Source organism: Giraffa tippelskirchi, chromosome 5 (assembly GCF_054371585.1).
Source record: "Giraffa tippelskirchi isolate mGirTip1 chromosome 5, T2T-mGirTip1v1.2.pri, whole genome shotgun sequence".
Lineage (NCBI taxonomy): Eukaryota > Metazoa > Chordata > Mammalia > Artiodactyla > Giraffidae > Giraffa > Giraffa tippelskirchi.
Window position 1 is genome coordinate 76,684,704 of NC_137279.1, and position 27,177 is coordinate 76,711,880.

General features: G+C 37.6%; 3 protein-coding genes across 41 annotated transcripts in view; all 3 read right to left on the reverse strand.

Moving 5' to 3' along the window:
* Positions 1–27,177, reverse strand: part of ZC3H11A (zinc finger CCCH-type containing 11A) — a 46,016-nt gene that overhangs the window by 17,868 nt on the left and 971 nt on the right. For 10 of the 39 annotated variants that reach the window (XM_081494982.1, XM_081494984.1, XM_081494986.1 and 7 more), the window contains 6 exons: positions 22,042–22,095; positions 20,659–20,718; positions 13,534–13,733; positions 12,283–12,402; positions 1,352–1,475; positions 72–275 (listed from right to left, as the gene is read on the reverse strand). In XM_081494982.1, the coding sequence (XP_081351108.1) occupies positions 72–275; positions 1,352–1,475; positions 12,283–12,402; positions 13,534–13,587 (502 nt within the window). In that variant the 5' untranslated portion in view covers positions 13,588–13,733; positions 20,659–20,718; positions 22,042–22,095. Of the gene's footprint in view, positions 1–71; positions 276–1,351; positions 1,476–12,282; positions 12,403–13,533; positions 13,734–20,658; positions 22,096–27,177 lie in introns of all 39 variants that reach the window. The other 29 variants (XM_081494968.1, XM_081494969.1, XM_081494967.1 and 26 more) reach the window with 6 other exon arrangements.
* On the reverse strand, positions 21,495–21,593 carry LOC145507706 (uncharacterized). Its single transcript, XM_081495029.1, has one exon. The coding sequence runs from the start codon at positions 21,591–21,593 to the stop codon at positions 21,495–21,497; it is 99 nt and encodes a 32-aa protein (XP_081351155.1).
* On the reverse strand, positions 22,612–27,176 carry ZBED6 (zinc finger BED-type containing 6). The gene has a single exon (XM_081494949.1). The coding sequence runs from the start codon at positions 26,241–26,243 to the stop codon at positions 23,304–23,306; it is 2,940 nt and encodes a 979-aa protein (XP_081351075.1). The 5' UTR covers positions 26,244–27,176; the 3' UTR covers positions 22,612–23,303.

Here is a 27,177-nt window from a genome sequence, read left to right on the forward strand (position 1 = left end):
TTCAAGTCTGATGCTAACTCACTAAGTTACCCTGATCGTTTACTTGTCCTAAAGAAAGAGCTAAAGCTCACCGTCATCGTCTTCATCATCGTCTGCAGCATTGATCACCACTGGTGGGTGTGTAGGGCTGGGAACGTTTTCTGAACTTTCTACTTTCATAACACTTCGCAGCTGAGGAGAGGGATTAGACTGGACAGATAATTTGTTCTGCTGAACTGTGAGCTGGCTAGCTTTCACTTCCTCTTCTGGTGACTCAGGCACAGTGGGCAACACAGCTAGACATAAAAAATTAGTTGTAAATGTAAAAAAAAATAATCCCAATTCATCAAAAAATCTCCAACCATCTATAATAAGTTTGGTGATTCTGAACATTGTCTTTTTAAATTTATGTCTTTTGATTAAAATTTTAATTTAATTTTTAATTTCCCCATTTTCCCAATTAGGTTCTAAACTTCCAAGAGGGAAGATGTGACTTCTAGCTAAAAACTATTCACTCCATGTAAACACAAAGTGGGCACTCAGAGAAATAGCTAGATGCATAGTAATTATTTACACATTCTAGACATTAAATTTTAATACTGAAACTCTAGGCTTTATGATCAAGAAGCAGCATTTTAAAGAGATAGTGGGTAACACTTTTGAATCAAATCAGAAAGGAGTGAGGCTTTTTTCCCCTTAAAGAAGATAAAAATATACAGCCATCAGATTTTAATCACACAGCAGATGTGGTTTTTAAGTGGCTGATCACTACACTAGGAAATTACTTTAAAAGGAAATAAATACTAGCTTTTGACAGAGTGTAAATTTTATTTTAGATTATACCCTAGAGCAGGATAAGCAAATTTTTTTTAATATAAAGAAGTATACAGTAAATATTTTAAGCCTTGTAGATCTGTGCTTCAACTACTCAATTCTGCAGCAGCAGCACAACATCTGGCCACAGAAAATATGTAAACAAATGGGCAGGGCTTCATTTCAATCAAATTCTACTTGGTAATACAGGTGAGAGACCAGGACTGCCAACCCCTGGCCTTTTAAAATCTCTATAAGCGTGATAAGAAAATGGGAAATGAAGTAAGCTAAAGTAACCTAAACTGTCATGCCAAGAAACATGTGTGAAGCAGCACAGCTTCTGTCAACAAAGTTTTAATCATGACTGCTACTTTATTGGCTTATGATTGTGCACAGGTCACTTAACCTTAATAAAGTTCAGTTTCCTCATCTGAAGTGAAAATAAGACTGCTTTCTCACAAGACTACAGAGATGGCAATATTTATAGTACTCTATAAAGTATGCATGTAGGTGTTCATTATATAGCAACTAGCCTTTTAAAATTAAAAACAAAACTCACTTTTGCTTGGAGGTAGAAAAAGGCCATCAACATAACGTCCTCTGTTGTGATGGAAAGCACAGTTTAGTTTCTGACATCCCATTGGCTGATTTTCCCAATAACAAGGAATCTCACTGCGTTTTTTCTGTAAGAGGGAAAAGACATCAGTGTGACCTGTATTAATTTGGTCATGTTTTCTGGACAAAGTTCACACAAGGTTAAAAAATCTGAGGCATGTGAAATGATTTTGGGTATGAGGAAGAGGGGTTGCTGAAAGTGACATATTCTAGCATGATAGAGAATGAAAGAGCAGGGAAGACTTTGCTATTCTTTCCTCCTTGCCCTCATCCTAAGTGTCCATACTTCATTTAGAAAAGCAGGGTAATACAGTACATAAGATTATGGAGTCCAAGATAATAGTGTTTGATTTTCTATCGTATTACTTACTGACCATGTAATGTCAGACAAGTAATACCTCTTAGTCTCACTTTCCTCAGCTATAAAATGGGAGTACAGTAGCTATCTAATCAGTTTCTTATGAGAAATAAATGAAATAATGTACATGAAGCACTTAGCGATAGAAGAGTCAATAAGTTGCACTTGTTATCTGAAGCTGAGAGTTCAAGACTTGAATAAAAAAATTCTCCCCATTCGTGACTTCTCAAAGGCTCATGTAACACACTAGAAAGGTTTCCTTCCCAAGCTACCTCGCTTTTATAAAAGGGAACAAGAAAAACAAGAATAGAATGCTTTGCTGGATATATGTGCAAGAGAAATACATATTAGCTCTAACATAGACATTGCATCAGATGTATATAAAGAATTTCAAAGCAACACTATTAAAAAGAGCTCCAAAATGGAAACAAACCAAATGTACAGTAACACTAGAATGGATACATTCCAGGATACACATTCTGGAATACTTTGCAGTATATTCATAAAATACAACGCTATCCAGTAATGAGAGGGAATAAACAATACCATGGGTGCAAAACAAAAGAGCACATATTATATCATGCTATTTACAGAAAAACCAAACTGGCAAAACTTTACTATGGTAGAATGGTCAAGATGGTGATTAGTTTTGGGCTTGTGGTGAATGACAATGAGGAGATAAGGGGGAAGACAGGTCTGGAAATGTTCTATTTCATGATCTGGGTGCTGGTCTATTAGGTATACTCACTTCATGAAAATTCGACATGTAAGATAATCATTTGTGCACATTTCTACATAACTCAGTTAAAAAAAAAAAGTCCTGATTAGCACTTCTGAAAAGTAATTAATGTCTGATTAATAACCTGCATTATGTTAGATCTCTCATAACAAACAGTGTAAGCTTTAAATTTCAAGGAGAGAACAGCAGCACTATTCAAAAACTTCCATTTTTCAATATGGAAGAAACAAATAAGAGAAACAACGCCCAAAACAAACAGAACCTTACAGGTATCAGAAGGGCAATGATCCCAATATCTACTATACTGGGAGACTGATAATTTGATAATACACTGTGTTGGAAGGAATGTGGAAGAATCATGAGTCCCACATACCGATAACAGAAACATAAACTAGCTCAACATCTCTGAAAGGAGATTTGGTAAAAATTATGTCACCCTGCTTATTTAACTTATATGCAGGGTACATCATGCGAAATGCCAGGCTGGATGAAGCACAAGCTGGAATCAAGATTGCCGGGAGAAAAATCAACAACCTTAGAAATGCAGATGACACTACTCTAATCAGAAAGTGAAGAGGAACTAAACAGTCTCTTGACCAAAGTCAAAGAGGAGAGTGAAAAAGCTGGCTTAAAATTCAACATTCAAAAAAAGTAGTAAGATCATGGCATCTGGTCTCATCACTTCATGGCAAATAGATGGGGAAACAATGGAAACAGTGACAGACTTTACTTTCTTGAGCTCCAAAATCACTGCTGATGGTGACTGCAGTCATGAAATTAAAAGATGTCTGCTCCTTGGAAGAAAAGCTATGACAAACCTAGACAGTGTATTAACAAGCAGAGACATCACTTTGCCGACAAAGGTTCATATAGTCAAACCTATTATTTTTCCAGCTGTCATGTGAGAGTTGGACCATAAAGAAGGCTGAACACTGAAGGATGGATTCTTTAGAACTATGGTGCTGGAGAAGACTGTTTAGAGTCCCTTGGACAGCGAGGAGATCAGCCAGTCAAATCCTAAAGGAAATCAACTCTGAATATTCACTGGAGGGACTGATGCTGAAACTCCAATACTTTGGTCACCTGATGCAAAGAGCCAACTCATTGGAAAAGATCCTGATGCTGGGAAAGACTGAGGGCATGAAGAGAAGGGGACAACAGAGGATGAGATGATTGGATGGCATCACTGACTCAATGGACATGAGTTTGATCCCTAGTCTGAGAAGATTCCACGTGCTGTGCAGCAAACTAAGCCCATGGGCCATGACTACGAGTCCACGCTCTAGAGGCCTTGAGCTGCGACCATTGAGCCCATGTGCTGCCAAGTACTGAAGTCTGTGCTCTGCAACAAGAGAAGCTACCGCACGAGAGGCCCGTGTATGCGATGAAAAGTAGCCTCGCTCACTGGAATTAGAGAAAGCCCATGAGGAGCAACAAAGACCCCAAGCAACCAAATGAAGAGTGAAGTGAAAGTCGCTCAGTCCTGTCCAACTCTTTGGGATCCCATGGACTATACACAGTCCATGGAATTCTCCAGGCCACAATACTGTAGTGACTAGCCATTCCCTTCTCCAGGGGATCTTCCCAACCCAGGGATCGAACCCAGGTCTCCCGCATTGGAGGCAGATTCAAGACTGAATCTGTAACCAGCTGAGTTACCAGGGAAACCCATGAAGCTACCAGGTGCTACCACTGTTATCACCAGGGAAGTGCAACCAAATAAGTACATAAATACATACACACATTAATAAATGTTTTAAAAAAAAAAGCTACCATTGCTTTTTAAAATAACAAGTATCCAATTACTTTTTGAGGTAGCACCTAATGCCAATCTTCCCTGCTCTTGGATCTGTCTTTGCTTCTTTCCTAAAAGCAAACTTCAAATTACTGGATGATTACCATGATAGCATTATCTTTAAACTCAAGTCAAGTCACAGTTTAATTTAATTTAAATTAAATTTAATTTATTTGACATGTTTAATACCATTACTGAATTTTATTTCAAAATAAAAAGTAATACACAAACAATAAAGATGACTTGGAAAATAAAATTAATACCTATTATACTATTACACAGTGAGTCACTTATTTTGTTATAGAATCCTTAAAAAAAAAACAAACTGTAAAATGTATTGATTCACATTTAAAAGAGAGGTTTTCCATATAATTCTGTACATTTTCACTTAGCAACACATCCTTATAGTAACATTCTCCTACATGATTATTTCTTTAGCTTTAAAAAAAGCCATATATATAACACATGGTTCAAAGATATATAGCTGGTCCAAAGATATACAGTGAATGCTCATCATCTGCAGTAGTTTATGAACTATAACATTACCATAAGTATTTAATTAACAAATATGGAACCATTCTGTTCCTTAAGGACCCAGGGACTGAACCTAAGTCTCCTGCATTGCAGGCAGATTCTTTACCCACTAAGCCACCGGGGAAGCCCCACATAATGGGCTTCCCAGAGCAAAAACATGCACACGAACTGTTGCATTTTCACTGCTGGGGGAAGTGTGTGCTCTTTGTGACCCCTCATGCAGAGATCATAAAAGAAACGCATACATGAATTCCTCCAGACTATGACTGTCTTTTTCTTTTATCCTTACTCTATCACTGTAATAAATCAGAATTCACATGAAATGCAGGAAATGTGGGAGATATATGCTCAATCCCTAGGTCGGGAAGATCCCCTGGAGGAGGAAATGGCAACTCACTCCCGTATTTTTGCTTGGAAAATCCCGCGGACAGAGGACCCTGGCAGACTACAGTTAATGGGGTCATAAGAGGTCAGACACGACTGGGCACACACGCATGCATGCATCAATGCATGCATAAGCCATATGCTAAGTCCCATGAGTTTTCTAGAGAATTCCAAATGTATTGGGTTGATGCAAAATTGCAGTTTTCCCATTGTTGAAAGTTGGTGTTTCATACTGGAATATATTCTTAAATAAATGTGATTATGTTATAAATAATTTTAATGTGCATTTCTCACTTTATGTCTTTCTCCTAATGACTTATTACATGCTGTTTATTTTACATTTATTTTAGTCTAGGGAAATGATGTTAGACAAAAAGCAAATTCAAGTGATTTTCTTATTCAAGTTCAAAATGGGTCACAAAGCAGTGGAGACAACTCACATCAACAATGCATTTGGTCCACAAACTGCTAACAAACATACAGTGCAGTGGTGGTTCACGAAATTTTGTAAAGGAGACAAAACCCTTGAAGATGAGGATCAGAGTGGCTGGCTCAGAAGTTGACAATGACCAACAGAGAGTAATCATTGAAGTTGATCCTCTTACAACTACATGAGAAGTTCACAAAGAACTCAAAGGTGATCATTCTGTGGTTGTCCAGCATTTGAAGCAAATTGGAAAGGTGAAAAGGCTTGAAGAGTGGGAGCCTCGTGATCCGACCAAAAATCAAAGTATCATTGTTCTGAAGTGTTGTTTTCTCTCATACTATGCAACAATGAACCATTTCTCGATCACATTGGGACGAGCGACAAAAGGTGGATTTTATACAACTGACGATGACCAGCTCAGCGACAGAGGAGAAGCTCCAAAGTACTTCCCAAAAGCCAAACTTGCACCAAAAAAAGGTCATGGACACTGGTGGTCTGCTGCCAGTCTGACCCACTACAGCTTTCTGAATCCCGGTAAGACCATTACATCTGAGAAGTATGCTCAGCAAATCAACAGATGCACAAAAAACTCCAACATCTGCAGCCAGCACCGGTCAACAGAAAGGGCTAAATTCTTCTCCACAACAACACCTGACCGTTGCACAAGCAACGCTTCAAAAATTGAACAAATTGGGCTATGAAGTTTTGCCTTATTCACCATATTCACCTGACCTCTAGCCAACCATCACTTCCTTCAAGCATCTTGACAACTTTTTGCATGAAGAATGCTTCCACAACCAGCAGGATGCAGAAAATGTTTTCCAAGAATTCATCAAATCCCGAAGCAATTTATTTCTCATTGGCAAAATGTGTTGACTTAATTAATCCCATTTTGATTAGTAAAGATGTGTTTCAGGCCAGTTGTAATGATTTAAAATTCATGGTCTGAAACAGCTATTACGTTTGCACCAATATATGTTCTTAGAGACTGGCACAGCTTTCCTAAGAGTTGTGCCCGTTTACTCTGCTTGCAATGTTACAGCATGATTTTTCAAAAGTTGCAAGAGCATTTCTTTTCCTGGACATACTTAGTGAATTTGCTATTTGGAAGGCAGCATAGAATGTTGTTGTTTATTTACTAACTTATGACCAACTCTTTGCAACCCCATGGACTGCAGTCCACCAGACTCCTTTGTCCGTGGGATTGCTCAGGCAAGAATACTAGAGTGGGTTGCCATTTCCTTCTCCAGGGATCTTCCTGACCCAGGGATCGAACCCACGTCTTTTGCACAGGCAGGCAGATTCTTTTTTTTTTTTTTAATTAGTTTATTTTCTATTTTTTAACTTTACAATATTGTATTTGTTTTGCCATACATTGACATGAATCCACCAAGGGTGTACATGTTTTCCCCTTCCAGAACCCCTCTTCCACCTCCCCCCCCATCCCATCCCTCCGGGTCATCCCAGTACATATACAAAATGGAATATTACTCAGGCGGATTCTTTACCACTGAGCCACCAGGTACTCAGCTGAAACCAGAATGGAGTGGTTACATAACTCCAGACCTACAAACTGCATATTTAGGCTCTTTCTTCTTTCACCACCCCTTCTCAAACAATTCAAAAAGTCATTATGTGAGGCTGAGAGAGGTAGGCATACATGCTGGGAGGGGACGGGCAAGTGGCCCAGAGTAGAGTGGTGGAGGCTGACTGAGATGAGGAAGGTATCCACGAGACTAAGTGGAATTGGCACAAGTTGTCAGGGTTAGCAAAGCAATTGTGTAGGAGGATAGCCAGCACAATGCTGGAGCCTGAGAAGGGTGGGAAGGCTTTTGTGCAGAAGCAATCTCATTATAGGGTGAGGAGGATGTACTCATGGAGGTCAGCCTAAAAGGGGCATCCAAGACTAAGCAGGGTGAGGAAGGCAAGATCTTCCTGAGTGGGGGTCTAGTGTAGCCAGAGGACGAGAAGGTTGGGAAACAAGTAGAGCACGTGGGAAGGCTACCCAGCACAGAGTATCAGAGCCCAGGAATGTGAAAAAGGTACCCGTGGTGGGGAAGAGAGGTCCAAGTCAGGGAGAGGAAGGAGTCTTCAAGGTGGAGCAAGGTGGGAGGCCTGTTCAGAATGCTGAAAATGAAACAAGGTGAGAAAGAGATCCTGTGGAGGAGCAGCCTCAGGTGACATCAGAGCCTAAGAGGAAGGAAAAGGCTGTGACACAGTATCAGTTTATATAACCAGGGAACTGATCAAACAAGATTAAGGACAATGGGAATCAGGTTTTGGAGAAGAGAGTTACAAGTATGAAAAAGGAGAAGCCTAAATGAAACCCTATAGCACTGGTAAATCAGAAGCATCTACGTCAACTCATGATTTTCAATACATAAGGTAATAAACAATAATTATATTCTGCTGTTCTGTCCACTGCAGGCCTGGAAGCAGTGACAATTCAGGAGCAGCTACACTAGAAGGGACCAAGGCTCCTTGAAGAAACGGCTGATTTCACAGCTGGAGAAGGACAAGTACCAGATGAACCTGGATAATCTTGTTAGGCCAGAAAGTGAAGAAGTGTTCAAAGAATGATGGAAACATCAAAAAAATACAAAAATCAGCTTTAAGGGCTCTTATTGGCCTAGCATCAACCTGAGGATAAAAAAATGATAGTAATGGCATATAACACAATGAATAAAACAGGAAATCATTGAGGTCACACATGAAAAGATGAAAAAAAAAACTTCATTCAAAATTTGATATGAAATGGGTTAATTACAAGGTCTCAAAGTACCTTTCCAAAATATACTTAATTACAAAAAAAAAAATTTATAGTGAAGCAATCTGGTGGCTACCACTGTAATCAAGTGATGCAAGGTAACACCACCAGTAATGGAATAATTAAAATTGTACACCACTCAATGGTAAGCAATAAGAAGAATATCGCCTCTGTGGTAAAACATAAGATCTGAATTTAGCAATGAGTAAGTATTAGAGTTGGCTTCAGCAATACGTGAACCGTGAACTTCCCGATGTTCAAGCTGGTTTTAGAAAAGGCAGAGGAACCAGAGATCAAATTGCCAATATCCGCTGGATCATTGAAAAAGCAAGAGAGTTCCAGAAAAACATCTATTTCTGCTTTATTGACTATGCCAAAGCCTTTGACTGTGTGGATCACAATAAACTGTGGAAAATTCTGAAAGAGATGGGAATACCAGACCATCTGACCTGTCTCTTGAGAAACCTGTATGCAGGTCAGGAAGCAACACTTAGAACTGGACATGGAACAACAGACGGGTTCCAAATAGGAAAAGGAGTACGTCAAGGCTGTATATTGTCACCCTGCTTATTTAACTTGTATGCAGAGTACATCATGAGAAACGCTGGGCTGGAAGAAACACAAGCTGGAATCAAGATTGCTGGGAGAAATATCAATAACCTCAGATATGCGGATGACACCACCCTTATGGCAGAAAGTGAAGAAGAACTAAAGAGCCTCTTGATGAAGGTGAAAGAGGAGAGTGAAAAAGTTGGCTTGAAGCTCAACGTTCAGAAAACTAAGATCATGGCATCTGGTCCCATCATTTCATGGGAAATAGATGGGGAAACAGTGGAAACAGTGTCAGACTTTATTTTTTTGGGCTCCAAAATCACTGCTGATCGTGATTGCAGCCATGAAATTAAAAGACGCTTACTCCTTGGAAGGAAGGTTATGGCCAACCTAGATAGCATATTTAAAAGCAGAGACATTACTTTGCCAACAAAAGTCCGTCTAGTCAAGTCTATGATTTTTCCAGTGGTCATGTATGGATGTGAGAGTTGGACGGTGAAGAAAGCTGAGCGCTGAAGAATTGATGCTTTTGAACTGTGGTGTTGGAGAAGACTCTTGAGAGTCCCTTGGACTGCAAGGAGATCCAATCAATCCATCCTAAAAGAGATCAATCCTGGGTGTTCATTGGAAGGTCTGATGTTGAAGCTGAAACTCCAATACCTTGGCCACCTCACACGAAGGGTTGACTCATTGTAAAAGACCCTAATGCTGGGTAGGATTGGGGGCAGGAGGAGAAGGGGACGACAGAGGATGAGATGGTTGGATGGCATCACTGACTCGATGGACATGGGTTTGGGTAGACTCCGGGAGTTGGTGATGGACAGAGAGGCCTGGTGTGCTGCAATTCATGGGGTCGCAAAGAGTCGGACACGACTGAGCGACTGAACTGAACTGAAGTATTAGAGTTGAGCTATTTCAAATCCTGAAAGATGATGTTGCGAAAGTGCTGCAAATTTGGAAAACTCAGCAGTGGCCACAGGACTGGAAAAGGTCAGTTTTCATTCCAATCCCAAAGAAAGGCAATGCTAAAGAATGCTTGAACTACCGCACAATTGCACTCATCTCACACGCTAGTAAAGTAATGCTCAAAATTCTCCAAGCCAGGCCTCAGCAATATGTGAACCATGAAATTCCTGATGTTCAAGCTGGTTTTACAAAAGGCAGAGGAACCAGAGATCAAACTGCCAACATCTGCTAGATCATCGAAAAAGCAAGAGAATCCCAGGAAAACATCTATTTCTGCTTTATTGACTATGCCAAAGCCTTTGACTGTGTGGATCACAATAAACTGTGGAAAATTCTGAAAGAGATGGGAATACCAGACCATCTGACCTGTCTCTTGAGAAACCTGTATGCAGGTCAGGAAGCAACACTTAGAACTGGACATGGAACAACAGACGGGTTCCAAATAGGAAAAGGAGTACGTCAAGGCTGTATATTGCCACCCTGCTTATTTAACTTATATGCAGAGTACATCATGAGAAATGCTGCGCTGGAAGAAACACAAGCTGGAATCAAGATTGCTGGGAGAAATATCAATAACCTCAGATATGCGGATGACAACACCCTTATGGCAGAAAGCGAAGAAGAACTAAAGAGCCTCTTGATGAAAGTGAAAGAGGAGAGTGAAAAAGTTGGCTTAAAGCTAAACATTCAGAAAACTAAGATCATGGCATCTGGTCCCATCACTTCATGGGAAATAGATGGGGAAACAGTGGAAACAGTGTCAGACTTTATTTTTTGGGGTCCAAAATCACTGCTGATGGTGACTGCAGCCATGAAATTAAAAGATGCTTACTCCTTGGAAGGAAAGTTATGACCAACCTAGATAGCATATTTAAAAGCAGAGACATTACTTTGCCAACAAAGGACCGTCTAGTTAAGGCTATAGTTTTTCCAGTAGTCATGTATGGATGTGAGAGTTGGATGGTGAAGAAAGCTGAGCGCCAAAGAATTGATGCTTTTGAACTGTGGTGTTGGAGAAGACTCTTGAGAGTCCCTTGGACTGCAAGAAGATCCAACCAGCCCATCCTAAAGGAGATCAGTCCTGGGTGTCCATTGGAAGGACTGATGTTGAAGCTGAAACTCCAATACTTTGGCCACCTCATGTGAAGAGTTGACTCATTGTTAAAGACCCTAAAAAATGCTGAGAAGGATTGAGGGCAGGAGGAGAAGGGGATGACAGAGGATGAGATGGCTGGATGGCATCACCGACTCAATGGACATGGGTTTGGGTAGACTCCGGGAGTTGGTGACGGACAGGGAGACCTGGCGTGCTGCGATTCACGGGGTTGCAAAGAGTTGGACACAACTGAGCAACTGAACTGAACTGAAGTATTAGATAAACCCAAAGTGAGGAACATTCTACAAAATAACTGTCCTATAGCAACCAAACACATCAAGGTCAATGAAAGGCAAGAAAAGACTGATCAACTGTTCTAGACAGAAGGCCAAATCACTACAACTAGATGCAGCACATGATTCTGGACTCACTCCTATTGCAATAAAGAACATCACCAGTTCAAGGGCAAAACCTGAATGGGATCTGAGGATTCAATGAGAGTAATATATAAATGTTAATATTCTAATTTTGATGGTTTATGACAGTCATGTGAGAGAATATCTTTTGCGTTTGTAGGAAACAGTCATAAAAGTATTTTGAATTGATAGGAAATGTCAGTAATTTAACCCTAAGTGGTTTAGAGGAAAGTTTCATACTATACTTGCAACTTTTCTCTAAGTTCAGACTGTTTTAAAATAAACACAGAAATATAAATACTCCCTAAATATACATATATAATTTTTACACTTTAGACAAGAGTACCAAACTGCCTTTATGAAATATGATACTAATTCATACCATAAAGCATCTTGATATTAAGTGAGCATTTTACTAATGACAGAAATTTCACTAGGTCATTAAAAAAGAATTAACCCACGTTACATAAAATGTTATTTTTTACTGCCATATTTTTTATCGTCCCATCAGGACATAAGGCTACTTGCTGTTGCTGCTGCTGCTAAGTCACTTCAGTCGTGTCCGACTCTGTGCGACCCCACAGACGGCAGCCCACCAGGCTCCCCCATCCCTGGGATTCTCCAGGCAAGAATACTGGAGTGGGTTGCCATTTCCTTCTCCAATGCATGAAAGGGAAAAGTGAAAGTGAAGTCACTCAGTCGTGTCTGACTCTTAGTGACCCCATGGACTGCAGCCTACCAGGCTCCTCCATCCATGGGATTTTCCAGGCAAGAGTACTGGAGTGGGGTGCCATTGCCTTCTCCGCAAGGCTACTTACTACAACACAAACTAAAGACTTACATCAATCTCCATGTGCCGAAACCTGCACACCTGTCGGAAACAGCGCCCTTCTTGCCATAATGTGCACACAGTTTCATTTCCCAGTGCAGCTTCACAGTGACGGAACGGACAGCTGTCACCCTGTGAACAAAAAGAATACAGAAGAGAACTGTGGTTATCAAACCAGTCCCCAGGCAAAATGTTCACTGTAAGTTTCTTGGTATCTAGACAAACACAAAAGAGTAAGGAGAGACAGGCAAGGTAGAAAACAACTGAAATGGGATGATAAGAACAATCTGAGGTCAAGAAATTTTTAATTTCCTAAAACCTATTTCTTGACAGTATCCTTTATCTGATCTGACAACATGAATGACACAAGCTGAGAGATGGGGTTCAAAAATACAAGTGGGAGTATTAGGTACCCTTAAAAAATATGTTTTAATCTTCAAAACCATTTCATATATCCTGACTTGTGTAACTAGCTTTAAATGGAAAATTAGAAAGTAAATAGATTAGAATTTAAGTATAATTCCATGTTTCACTATAAATTTCATACAATGCTACTATTTGAAACAAAATGCTACTGTTGTGCAACTTGTTACATAAATTCAAAGCTTTGGGCAAAACTAACAATTTTAAATACAGCACCAAAATGATTTAAGAAAAATATTTGGGGGAAAAAAAACACATGTATAGAATTAGTCATAAAGGAATAACAGAAAATAATGGGTAAATCTAAATGGAGCTGCAGAAGAAAACAAGCTGAAAAACAGGAAGCTCCAACAAAGAAAAAAGCTTTAATAAACCTGCAAAACCATATTGAGAAAAGTGGCTTTAGGATTCAGCAGGAAATCTGAAGAGAGAAGTCAAATTCAATCCATGACAACTCTATAAATACAATACAATCCACCCATTCATTTACTACAAAGTAAATTTACTATACAAAGATCAAAGTTAGCAAGCCACAGTCAAGTGTTCCTAATTCCTTAAAAGCACTCTGAACAGATTAATTATAGCTATAAGAACACTGAATGATGACTAAATGCTATGGATCTTTTTACTTCTGGAGAGTATGGAGAACATAAAATGAACAGGAAAAAAACGATGAGTAATGAATTCCCTTAGGAATGCTATCCTTTACTAAAAAATTGACAGCAGATAATAAACAGTTGAGCAAAACATAAAAGACAACTTGGTATATACTGGGAAAATTTTATTCAATTGTATTAGGGAAATCATAGAAAGAACTGATTTAGAGATGCCAATTCTTACTTTAGTACAAGTAGAATAGAAAAAAAAATAGCAGTCTTCTCCTTGATTAGGCATGCTGAGTAGATCCTTAGATGAGAAGTGGCTTTTTGAAAACAAGCCACTGCTTCCTCTAGGTGAGGACCAGCTCCAAGTCCTCTTGATATTGGTTTAATCTTCCAAAAGACAAGTCAATCACAGAAATCGTCTTTTAAATGTTAATCCTAAAATGAGAAGACAATGAATGAAAATATTTCAGGTAAATTCTTTCAACATTTTTCTCCAAATCACCTTGACCAATGAGCAGAGCCTTATGAAAATTCTGATTCATATTTTAATCTGTGAATGTTGTACATTCTCATCTACAATGTAAAATTTTTGTTAAACAGCCATGCTTCTTTGCATTCTCTATGGTGCTTCAGCATAAATTATGTAAGCATTACACACTCAACAAACGATCTGCAGTTTAGATTATTAACTTGGACTGCTGTACACAAGATAATTTGCTAAATCTGTATTTCTGACAAACTAGACTTTTTTCATCTAACAAACGTTCCAATATTTTCACAAGCATTTTTGTTATTTCAAAAGTATATAATTCTAAGTATGTGGAAATAACTATCTTGCTGAAATAGCTGGTGAACTACTACCCCTGAACAATCTGTGGAGTGAGCTAATACAATGAAGATGACTGAAGCGCTGAACACCAATTACACACGAGGAGCAAAAGAAGTTCTCAGGCTTATCCCTAAAACAGTGCTTATGCAGAATGACCAACATTTCCTCTCCCCCTTAGTCTTTGCCATACCCGAGTGCTCCCACTAAAGGGTTCAAGAAAGCAAGCTTCTACAGAAGTAAAAATACATGACAAGAGCACATGTTAGAATTCAGAAGGGGTTTCTACAAACTCCTACATCAGAGGATGAAGTTTCAGAAACACGGATCTACGGACTTCCCTTCTGGTCCAGTGGTTAAGACTCGCAATCCCACCACCCGGGGTGTGGAGTTGGTCCCTGGTTGGGGAAGTTCTGAATACCAAGAGGTTTTGGCCAAAACAAAACAAAAAGATCCTAAAAAGAGAAACACTGATCTACAACTTGAAATTAGACGAATCAAATTCATTCACATTTTCCACTAATGATTCCTAATCCAAGAATAATAGGCCATGGTAAAACCAGCCTTTAACTCAGCAACCTAGGTTAGAAGAGTTACGTTACTAAACACACACGAAACCTTCAAAATTTAAATATCCTATGACTTTCAATTCCATTTCCAGAATTTATCCCGAGATTAATATTCAACAGTGGAAACAGTGACCAACTTTATTTTTGGGGCTCCAAAATCACTGCAGATGATGACTGCAGCCATGAAATTAAGACACTTGCTCCTTGGAAGAAAAGTTATGATCAACCTAGACAGTATACTAAAAAGCAGAGACATTACTTTGCCAACAAAGGTCCGTCTAGTCAAAGCTATGGTTTTTCCAGTAGTCATGTATGGATGTGTGAGTTGGATGGTTAAGAAAGCTGAGCGCCGAAGAATTGATGCTTTTGAACTGTGGTGTTGGAGAAGACTCTTGAGAGTCCCTTGGACTGCAAGGAGATCCAACCAGTCAATGCTAAGGAAATCAGTGCTGAAAATTCATTGGAAGGACTGATGTTGAAGCTGAAACTCCAATACTTTGGCACCTGATGCGAAGAACGGACTCATTTGAAAAGACTCTGATGCTGGGAAAGGTTGAAGGTAGGAGGAGAAGGGGACAACAAAGGATGAGATGTTTGGACGGTATCACTGACTCAATGGACATGAATTTGAGTAAGCTCCAGGAGTTGGTGATGGACAGGGAGGCCTGGTGTGCTGCAGTCCATGGGGTCACAAAGAGTCGGACACGACTGAGCGACTGAACTGAACTAATATTCAACAAATATGCAAAAGAATAGAAGAATAGTGCATAAGAAAGTTCATCACCATCTTCTAACAACGAAAAAACACCTAGAAACCTAAATGTTAAAAAACTGATGCTTCTATAAGCCAAGGAATGACAAGGATTGCCAGCAAACACCAGAAGCTAGAAGAAGCAAGGAAGGATCATTCCCTACAGGTTTCAAAAAGAGCATGACTCTGTCAACACCTTTTCAGACTTCTAACCTTCAAAACTGTGAATAATAAACTTCTGTTGCTTTAAGACACCCAAGTTTGTGGTACTTTGTTATGGAAGCCCTGGGAAACTAATATACATTACAAATAGAGTCAATTGATCTTTGCCAAAGAAGCAAGGCAATTTCAATGGAGAAAGACAGTCTTTTCAATATACAACGCTGGAAGAAGATACCTGCATGCAAAAAAATATATCTAGACAGAGACCTTAAACCTTTCACAAAAATTAAAATGGATCACAAATGTGAAATTATAAAACTCCTGGAGAATAAAACAGGAGAAAATCCAGGTGATTCTGGGTGTGGTGATAGCTTTTTAGACTTAACACCAAATGTACCGTCCATTAAAGAAACCGTTGATAAGTTGGAGTTAATTAAAATTAAAAACTTACACTTCTCAAAAGCGCTATTAAGAGAATGAAAAGCCAAGTTACAGACTGGGAGAAAATTTCTGCAAAACACATAACTGATAAAGGACTGGTATATAAAATATACAAAGAACCCTTAAAATGCAACAATAAGAAAGCAAACCAGGGACTTCCCTGGTGGTCCAGTGGGTAGGACTCCCTGCTTCCAATGCAGGGAGCATGGGTTTGATCCCTGGTGGGAAACCAAGATCCTACATGCCATGGGGCACGGCCAAAAAAATAATTAAGTTAAAGAAAAACTAATTTAAAAATGGGCAAAAGATCTAAACAGACACCTCACCAAAGAAAATATACAGATGACAAACAAGCATATGAAAAGACACTCAGAATCACTGGGAGTTGTAAATTCCTTTTAGAATGGCTGACAAAAATCCAGAAACTGACACCACCAAGTGCTGGTGAGGATGTGGTAGCAGGAAGAAGTCTAGAAAAACGTAGATCAAATGTTTGCAGTAGTTACAGTCATGGTAGTAGGATTACAGGTGGCTATTTATTATTTTATGTTGAGAATAACACTACATTTTCTAATATGATGAAACACAGATATAACAGAAAATTTAAGTCTACCCGAACTGACCTGACCATTGTTGATATACTACAGAATAGAACAAGGATTAGGTCTTTAGTACCACTTCAGCAGTCCACTGCCAACATTCCTCTGACCAGAGAGAGAATGCATCCCACCATCTAGGGTACACCAAAAGGTAACTTTAAAAATCAGAGGGAGAGAGGGGATTCCCTGCTGGTTCAGTGACTAGGATTTGGTACTTTCACGGCCTGAGTTCAATCCTTGGTTGGGGAACTGAGATTCCATAAGCAGAATGCACAAAGAAAAGAAAGAAAATTTAGAGGCAGGAAAAATTAGGAGTTTGAGATTAACATATACATACTACTACATATAAAATAAATAATCAACAAAGACCCACTGTATAGCACGGTATATTATAATACTCTGTAATAACCTGTATGGGAAAAGGATCTGAAAAAGAATGGATATGTGTATATGCACAACTGACTCACTCTGCTGTAGACCTGAAAATAATATAGCATTGTAAATCAACTCTACTACCACATAAAATAAAAACCAAAAAACTGCCTCCAATGGGATCAAGTCTCTAGGAATATTCAATTAACTACAATGATACACACAATAAGAAAAAGTATTAGTCAAAAAAGAATGGAAACATTTTACAATAGAAAGGTCTTTTTATAAAGGGGAAAAAGGCTTTGGTGTCCCTTTCATTCCTGAAATCAACACCCCAAAGAACATAAATGAAACTGTTGTTGGGTTCAGTAAGACTGCTACATATTAATCAAACAAAATGAGATTTATGAAATAGCAGAATAGCATGAGTTGTACTTTTCCCCCTGTTTTTTCAAAATCAATTCTGTAAAACACCCTGAGGTAGGCAAGGCAAGGCATGGAGACATTGAATCCTGAATAGATATGCACCACATTACTAATGTTTAAATAGAAGAGTTCTTTCATGTATCCCTTTTACATACTGAACGTCTATAACTTTCACTGGGGGGTGAGGGGAAGGATACAACTGCTATGCAAGAAAATGACCCCTCCCAAATATTTGCAAAATAAAAATGTTTTAATGAGAGAAAAAAAAAAGCAAATGACCCCCAAAAATGTAGAGGTAAAAATTGACTGTAATTATTACTACATAAGACAAAAGTCCAAAACCATGGTGCACATTCCTTTTTTTTAAAAAGAAATAGTACCCAAGATCAAGAAAAATCTGAATAAACACTGATGAAAAAAACAAAACTGAATTATAGGATATCACTATTAGGACATTCCCCAGAATCCAAAAAGATGTCAATGTGAGAGGAAAGATATACAACATAGAAATAATTCCAGAAGATTCAATTTCTGCACAATGAAAATTATACAAGGATGGAATGGAACTGGTAGAAATGATAATAAAATACAAGGATGGAAGGGAACTGGTAGAAATGATAATAAAATAACAATACAAAGAAATTTCCCTAAACTGGATGAACTTAAGTCTTTTAACTAAAGGTTTCATCAAATGCCAGGCAGAAATTTTCTTTAAAGACATCGCTACTTCACTATAGCATATATGTAATGGTGAAATTTTTGAATTCCAATGGTAAAGCAGAATTATACAGACTTCTAGGAAAAAAGCAGACTGATAACAAAGGAAAAAAAATCAGACTTGACATCTGACACATCATTTGAATCTCTAAAATTTGACAAAATATCCAGAATTTAAAGGTGATATTATGACCCTAGATTGAGCTTTTCAAATTACATTTCAAGAAAATCTCAGGACTGGGAAGAAGGTTTTAGAAAGTCTCATAAAGTATATATCATATATGTACTCCATGTATTCTTTTAAAAATTACTAAAGGAAGCAGTCTAACTTCAGGGAAAAAAAACCCAGAAAAAATAAGTAGTAGTAGAAAAAGAACAAAACAATGAAAAGGCATTTATCTCATTATTTTTTTAAAAAGTTTTAAAGCAACTACTTGGGGGTGTCTGATTTATGATACAGCTGATAAATCCTAAATAAAGTGAACCATATAGTATATCAAAAGAGTAACAAAACATGATCAAAAGTTTATTCCAGAAATAAGAATGGTTTAATATTGGCCAATTCATTACTAGAATAAACAGGGGTTAAAAAAGTAAAGTCTGTGGTATCTTAAGATTTCAAAAACAGAAAAATGGTGAAAAAATATTTAAAACTGTAGTTTTTTAGAAGTTAAAATGGCTCTTTAAAAAAAGCTACAAGTAACATCTATTCCCAATAAAAACTCTTTGTAAATTACAAAGAACCTTCTTAGCATAAGTGTACTATTGATTAGAAACTATCATCATATGTGACATGGTAAAACATTACAAGTAAATCACTCAAGCGGAAAAAAAGGCTGTCTGTACTATCACCCAACACTGTTTCAGAGTTCAATGCATGCAATAAGGGAAAAAAGTATAAAGATTAGAAAGGATGAAGCAAAAAATTTAGTATCTGTAGATTTATATGCTTGCAAACTATAAAATCTAACAATCAAAGAAATTTAAAATAATAGCGTATTTTTTAAAATCAGTAAATTTCTTATGTTCCAACAACAATCATTCAGATGATAACAAGAGTCCTAGTCACAATAAAACTAAAACATATAGGAAGAAAATAAAGAAATATAAAAGATCTCATCAAATTAGAAACAAAACCACAACTATTAAACTACTAAGGCACAGAAGACCTGGATAATGGAGAGATAATGGAGTAGAGGCTTAAAGAATTTTACTTTTCCCCTAAATAACGAAAATTGATTGAATGCAATTCAATTCAAAATCTCAATGATATTTTATTATTGGAACCTGACAGGCTGCAAAATTACCTGAGTAATTAAGAAAATCTTAAGAATGAGAGGGCCCCGGGCTTCCTATAATTACCACAGGTGTGAAATGTAACATTCAAATGTAATATTGGCAAATGCATCAGTACAGGATAAACAGAATTCAAGCAATTTCTGGAATAAGTGGCATTTGAAATTAACCAAAAAAAAAATTAGCCATCCATGTGAAAAAAATAAATTCTATATCACACAAAACGTTCCAGGAGAACAAAAGCAAGGATGACCAAGATGCTTTAACTCACTAAAAGCACTATATAAGAAAGATTCTAAATTCATAACTATGCTGAGCTAAAAAGCATTTTTGACAATGCTTGAGGGGAGGAAGAGAGGCAATGTCATGTAACTACAATCCTTAGATTACATTTTAACATAAAATATGTAAACACTTAAGTACTGTGAAGAAATGCATGGTATTTTTTTTAAATAAGCTCAGGATGAAAAAAACCTGTCCTAAACATGATACCAAAGTTACAAACCAAGACAAAACTCATAGATATGACTACCTAAAATGAAAACCATTCATACAGCAAAAGATCAGCAACATGGCCAAGGATTAATACCTTCACTAAAAGGGATGTGTTAAGAACTTGTAAAAATCAAGAAGACTTCACTAATACAGTAAATTGGTATAACCTCCTTAGAGAATTATAACAATTCTACAAATTCACATTTAAGAACTGGTTCAAAGAAACAGCTCACATATATGTGTGTGTAAATATATATATATAGCTGTTTTTAGATAAGGGGCTATTTTTGTTTTCAATGGCAAAAACCCAAATGTCCATATTAAATTACTGAATATCCATTCTTATAAAGCAACAAACATAGTCATTAAAAAGAGGTGAGGCAAAGCTATGAGTATGGACGTGGAACTATGCCGCAATAAACTTGTTAATGGTGGTTTTCTCTGAGGCGGCAGAATTACAGGAAAAATCCACCTTATCTACATTGTTTTTACTTTTATTATAAGTATGTATTATCAAAAAAAAAGAAGGGGTAGTGATATTTCTATCAAAAAACCCCAAAAACTTGTAAACAATTAAAAGAAAAAAATAATGTGTTGACAATTATCTTTTTGATTTCTTACTGGTTCAGGAAAATTATGCCCTAAATTACAAAAATGTTCACCCCTTTAATGATAAAAAAAAAACCAAACACATTTCCACACTTACATTAGCTGGTTGATCTCAACAGGAATGTCTGTGTCTTCACTGAGTTCCAATTTATTACGCCTGTAGGTCGAACCAACACTCAATCCATGAATTAATAATAATGAGGCAGAAAGAATTTTCCTCCTCACATTGCCAAGGAAACCTCTCAGCCACAATTCAAACACAGGATGTGTTTTTAAAATATCTCTCAACTACTGAGAGTTTAAGTCCATTCAAATAACCTTTGTCAAACTGGAGACAGCTAGGGTTAGTTATCTCCTCAAAAACAAAAAAACAACAAAAAAAGAGTTCATATAAAGATGAACTTGAGATTCAAAGGATTATTAAAAAGAAAAAAAGATCAATCTTCCATAGCCGAACAATTAATTTAAAAAGAAAAAAGAAAGAAAAAAAAAAAAAAAAAAAAACACCAAAATTCAATAAGATCCAATTTCTGGTCTTCAAGATTTCTTCACCTATTAAGAAAAAAACAGAAACCTTCCCCCATCTTTATTATCTGTACAATAAAAACATACTTGTATGTAAAAATATAGTGTTTTATGTATAATATACATATACATATATACCAACTGGCTTATAAACACACACACATGTACACAAATGTGTAGAAATAAAACATCTGGGTAAGTTTTCCCTTTTAAAATACACTACAAAAGCCTTTAAATTTGGGACATTATAAAAATAGTGAATTTCCTCTTATCCAAACTATCATGAAGTATTTTAATGTTACACTAAATTTTGCCCAGCCCACAAAATAAAAATGAGGGAAATCCTCACACATATACCAATGTGTATAATATGGATGTATGTATATGGTCACATCATCTTTCTCATCTTCAGGGAGTGTTTAACCAAAAAAGATAGAAATGTATAGTTACAGAGTAACTACAGAGCGGTGCAGCAAGCTGTAGAAGGCAGAGCAGCATTATAGCCATCCTGAACTGGCACTGTCAAAACACAGCAAGTTTCTCTCTAAGGGAAGATTTGTTTCTTCTTTTATAACACCAGTGTCACTGGCATGACAGTCAATGGTGGCCCTGCAAAGGCTTATGCAATCTAGCTCCAAATTCTTTACTAGTGATGGCTACAACTAAAGACTTTGTAATTATCCATTTACTCCAGTTGGTAAAAGGGTAAACTTTTGGAGCTGAAATTTCATTTCACAATGGTACATTTACCATTTAAGAATTTCAAAAAAACAAAAATGAAGAGCGATTTTGATACATAGAAATGAGTTCTAAATTTTGAAACCAGCCCAGTAACAAAGCAATTTTGATTCTCATGTAATAAATACTACATAATTTCTAGGCTAAATCTTGCCAAATACTATCCAAGACAAAACTAAAATCAAAACTTTAAAAAAAGTGGACACCTTTTACTCACACTTAATACTAGTCAATTTTCCAGGAAATTTTTGGGCAGGGAATATCCCCAAATCTAAAATGAAAAAAAGGAAAAATTGGGATCTTACATTAGTTATTCGGTCTGCAACTTTTACTAAAAGTCATCATTTCTGGCCTCCCACTCGATCACAAAAACATACTCTCAGAGTGGAAAGGGACAAGATCAACTGAGATCAATTCTTTCATTTTACCAGTAAGGCAATGATTCCTAACACATGAAAATATTGACTGCTTATTTTAAAGTAAGAATTAAGGCCAAAATAATCTCACAGTTAAGAATACAGTATTATGGATCAGTGTAAGTTTTAAAGACATTTAGGATCACTTAAATTCAGAGAAACATTCTTTGGGAAATGGATACTGGTTTTGTCACAGTATGCTCAGGTGGCTTTCGTTTCAATTCCCATTCAATCTTCTCCAATTCTGTAAATTTTTTGTCATTTACCCATAAATTATATAAAAGTACCTATATAATCTGTTGTTTTTACAATAAAAGTTAAATAGGGCAATTCAAAGACTAAGAGTATTTTTTCCTAATTGTTTTCTAATGTTTCCGTTTTATATAGATCCAATCTTAAATACAAAGGGCAACTCTATCACACTTATTAAGCTGAAATTATAAAATTGACCAGTATGAGGAGGCAATTAGAAATTCCCAAGTATAAAACAATTTTGTGAATTTTTGCTTTTGCCAAGCTCTAAGTATGAATCAGGGTTTTTAAAGAAATAGAAAAATAATGGTGGGGGGGAGGGGAGATATATCAGTTTAGTATGAAAATGAAAGTCGCTCAGCTCTATCTGACTTTGCAAACCCATGGAGTATACACTCTTGCCTTTTCTCTATTTTATTGGTTTCAGAGCAATCAACCTTCCCAAGTTGAGAGAAATTTTAACTTAAAACCAATTACTAGTTCAATCTACCAGCCAGAAATAGCCTAAGGCCTTTCAATGCTGCACTATATTTTTCTAATTAAAAAAATCTCTTTTCCCCCTCTCAGTTGGTACAAACAAAATTTTAGGTGATAGCTATACTGAATTACTACTATGAAATCTTTAAAGTTAATCTTCACTTTGTCGATACTGTATTACCTCTGAGGAATTTTCAGCCCTTTCTGTGTTTTCAGGTTTCCCCAGATAGTGCATAAACAATAATTAGTGTAACTACATATAACAATTATAGCAATTAGGATACACTAACATAGCAATAAGTTGCCCATTTTAAATGGAGAAAGGAAAATTAAATTAAGATAATATTTCTTTTTCATTGCTTTGAATAACTTCATTCTCAGGATCCCAGCTTAGAACCAATGCAGAATAATCATAGTTAACATTTTTTAAGTTCATTTTCAGAAACATCAGCTGTTCTATATTATCAAAGTCCAGGCTCATGATCTGCTTTGGATGAAAGTGGCTATTTGCAGTAAAGATACACTCAGATTGCCAACTACACATGGGACAGCTCAGATACTGAATGGCAACTTGGGTCAAAGCTGGCCATACGTTCACCTTCTTCTGCCAATAAAACAAAGGGTCATCACCCCCTGAGATCTCTGAATACTTCTCTTTGAAGTATTCATCCACTACTGCCATAGCAGAAGGAAACATGAAGTTTTTGCCTCCAATGACATTATCTGCAGCTGAACTATCAACAGATCCTGAAATGGAGGTGCCTTCTCTTATACATGAGGTAAATGAATCAGCTCCTACTATAGCTGAGGGACCAGAAGCTTCTGAAGTTGCAATATGGCAGACCTCTGGCGAAGATTCCATATAGTTACAAACTTCTTCTGCAAGGATCTGCTTATAAGTTTCTAAATCAGCACCTTGAGGAAAAAAGTCTCCCAAACTGTTTTTAAAGCAAGGATCTAACAAAGTAGCCAAGATACAGGGCTTGGATTTGAGCATGGCACTTAGCAGGGTGTCAGTTTCAAGCTTCAGAGATAAACTGTCTACCAGATTGAGGGCCTGAGTAATACCTCTAACTTGAAAATCTTCTCTGAGTTTCTGCAGGGAAAAGAGCAGATGATGGATTAGGGGTAGCACCTGATTCAATCCTATGGTCTTCACACTCACTTTCTGGGTGGCCTCCTCAAATGGTTTAAGAATATCACAAACATATGTCATTAGAGTCCACTGAAGGGAGGTGAGCACAACTCCACTGGCTCTACCAAGACTATGGTGAACTGAGTAGCAATGCTCCAAGAGCCATTTTAACATATAAAAGGTAGAAATCCAATGGCCAGCTTCATCTTGTTTCAAATTTTTCCATGGAAGTTGGTGATCATTTTGGAACTCTTGCAGTATCTGACGGGCCTTGACTGAATGACTAAAATGATGACAGGTTTTCCTGGCAGCCACTAACATGTTCTCAATGCTTTTGTGCTCACAGAAAAAGTCCTGAATGACTATATTTAAACAACGCAGGAAGCATGGCACGTGGGTAAAACCACCATCTTTGACTGCGTGTACTACATTAGAAGAAGTGTCAGAAACAATGAAGCTAGGGATGAGGAAATTAGGAGAAAGCCACAGACCAATCTGGTCATTTAATTCTTGTAAAATGTTGGTTATCAAACAGTTTTTGGCTAAACCTGTTACACAAAGAACTGCCCACCTTCTAAAATTGGGGATCCTGCCATTATTGAAAGAAGGTGTAGTTTCCAAAGAGACCCAGTGTACGGTCACAATGAAATAGTCAGTGGATGGGTCATGGGTCCATATGTCCACAGTCAGGTGGATCTTTTGGCTCTGAACATTCTCCAAAGTTAAGAAAATTTTTTCTCTGACGGAATCATATAATCGAGGTACAGCCTTAGTGAAAAAGTAAGTTTCAGATGGTAACCTATAGTCCGGGGCCACAATCTGCAGGAACCTCTGAAAGGCTGGGGTTGAGAAATAGTTGTAAGGATGCATATCTTCCACAATCATTTGAATAATTGCCTGACTTATTTGACTTGAGGTTGAATTTTCACAGTATGCTGTTTCTTGCTCTTGTGCATGCATTTGAGTGTCTTGCTCTGCAACAGGAGTAGGACTCTCAGATCTTCTATTTTCAACCTCTAATACAGGAGGTTCATCTGAATCAGAGTCACTAAGATGCTCAGCTGCTACATCTTGGCCACCTGCAGACTTCTCTCCATGCAAAGTGTCACTCAAGAGATCATTTCTCTCAGTCTCAGCTTCATCTAATCCATTTCCAGCGGCACCACTGTCTTTGTTGGCAACTGCCCAATGGATGGGATGAGTGGCCTGCAGGTGCCGTTGAAGTGTTGAAGTTCCTAGGTGAGAACCTGGCCTACCCCGGCTCACACTTCGCTTACATATATTACACACAGCTCTTGAGATGTGCTGAGGATCAGTATAGAAAAAATTCCAAACTGCAGATGTCTTGGCTCTTGTTCCAGGAATTAAGGCATGCTTGACAATGTTACTTTTAATGAGAAATCTCCCTCTTTGTGCCCTCAGGGCATCAGATACTGATTTATCACGTTTCTTACCCATTCCATTATCTAATGGATCAGCAGGGATATATTCAAAGCTTCCACTGCTTCCAGCAGAAGAGGGAGATAAGGGTGCATCCAAAGTAAAATCCTCCTCCCCACTTGTAACTCCAAATTTGTTGGCCCTTGTCCAGTGAGGTGAATGCCTTGCCTGCAGATGTCGTTGAAGAGTAGATGTCCCAAGATGGCTACCTGGTTTACCCCTACTAACACTTTTTTCACAGAGGTTACAAATAGCCCTCCAGGTGTACTGTGGGTCCACGTGAAAGAAGTGCCACACAATGGAGGTCTTGGCTCTGGTACTAGGTAAATAGATCTGTTTTTCTATATTGCTTTCAAAAAGACTTTCTTCATCCTGCTCAGGGGCACTAGAAGCTAACAAAGTAGGGGCATCTGCAACTGGCCTCCCAGATACCAAATCCTTACTAAACTTTTTCGCAAGGATCAGTTTCTTTCGTCGCCTTTTCCCCTTAATTCGCAAACCCTTCTTTCTTTTCTTTTTAGTGGGCAATTCTGCCTCTTTATCCATTCCTTCTGCTACCATCTTTCCCTCTACCACATCTTCTTCATCTGTATTAGAAGTAATAGGAACACATCCCAGAATCCCAGCACCGCTAAAAGTGCTACATCTTCTACCAGGAGAAAGTGAGGAAACTGGTACACTTAAGGTACATACACTCATCCTTTTTAAGTCTCCAAAATTCGTACCAGAATCTGTTAGTGAGTTTACTCCTCAAACATATACACAGCTGTTCCTCTCTACTTGCATTACCTTTTCTCCAATTTCTATGGGGAGTCAAATTCCCTTTGGACCAGTGACTTCCAAGCCAGGTTATTTTTGGAGGAAAAATGACAGCAATGGAGAACATTCCCAAACTTTTTCATAGAGGGCTTTAACATCCCTTCCAACTTTCTGAGTTCTGAATTCAAATAGTCCAATTTATTCATGTTTATAGGAAAAGAACTGAGGCCCACTTTCCCAGTGTAATAAAGTTGATGAGTAGCAGCTAGAAACCAGGTCTTTTAAATCTCAGGTCCATGTTCTTTCTCCTTCACCAAAAACTAAACCTGCTTGAAATGTCTTCAGCTGTTAAAGTGTGTATTTTTTAATGCTGCCTCATGATAGCAACATCAATTTCCCCTAATTCTGAATGAAGCTAATTATTTTCTGTAAATTTCATTTAAACAATAACATAGTGCATCATTCAACATTCACCATTTAGGACTGCAATTTGGCAATATAACTCAAAATGTCAATTCTGGAAAGTTAAATCAGACTCCACATACTGGTCATTAACAGCAAAATGCTATTTGAGCCCTTTCAACTCTAAAACAGTAACAGTAACACAGTTCTTTTAAAAATATGGGCAGCAAAAAAAAAAAAAAAAGCTTTGAGAGTAAAACTTTAAAATTTTACTCACAAGCGATTTTTCAATTTACTTTTCGTATCAAGAGTTAATCCATGCTTGGTTTTCAGACATGTTTAGACTGGAAAAGCTGTACAGCCTATAAATGAGTAACTCCTAGATTGGACTCTATATAAGCAGCAAAAAATGAAATACTAGCTTTAAACCATTCTCATGCCTTCTTGGTTGATCCCTCCCCTTCCCCCAGTA

Excerpts from the sequence above, each read along its gene's own strand:
- ZBED6 (XM_081494949.1), bottom strand. The coding sequence starts at position 26,243 with ATGAGTGTATGTACCTTAAGTGTACCAGTTTCCTCACTTTCTCCTGGT.
- LOC145507706 (XM_081495029.1), bottom strand. The coding sequence starts at position 21,593 with ATGGCTATAATGCTGCTCTGCCTTCTACAGCTTGCTGCACCGCTCTGT.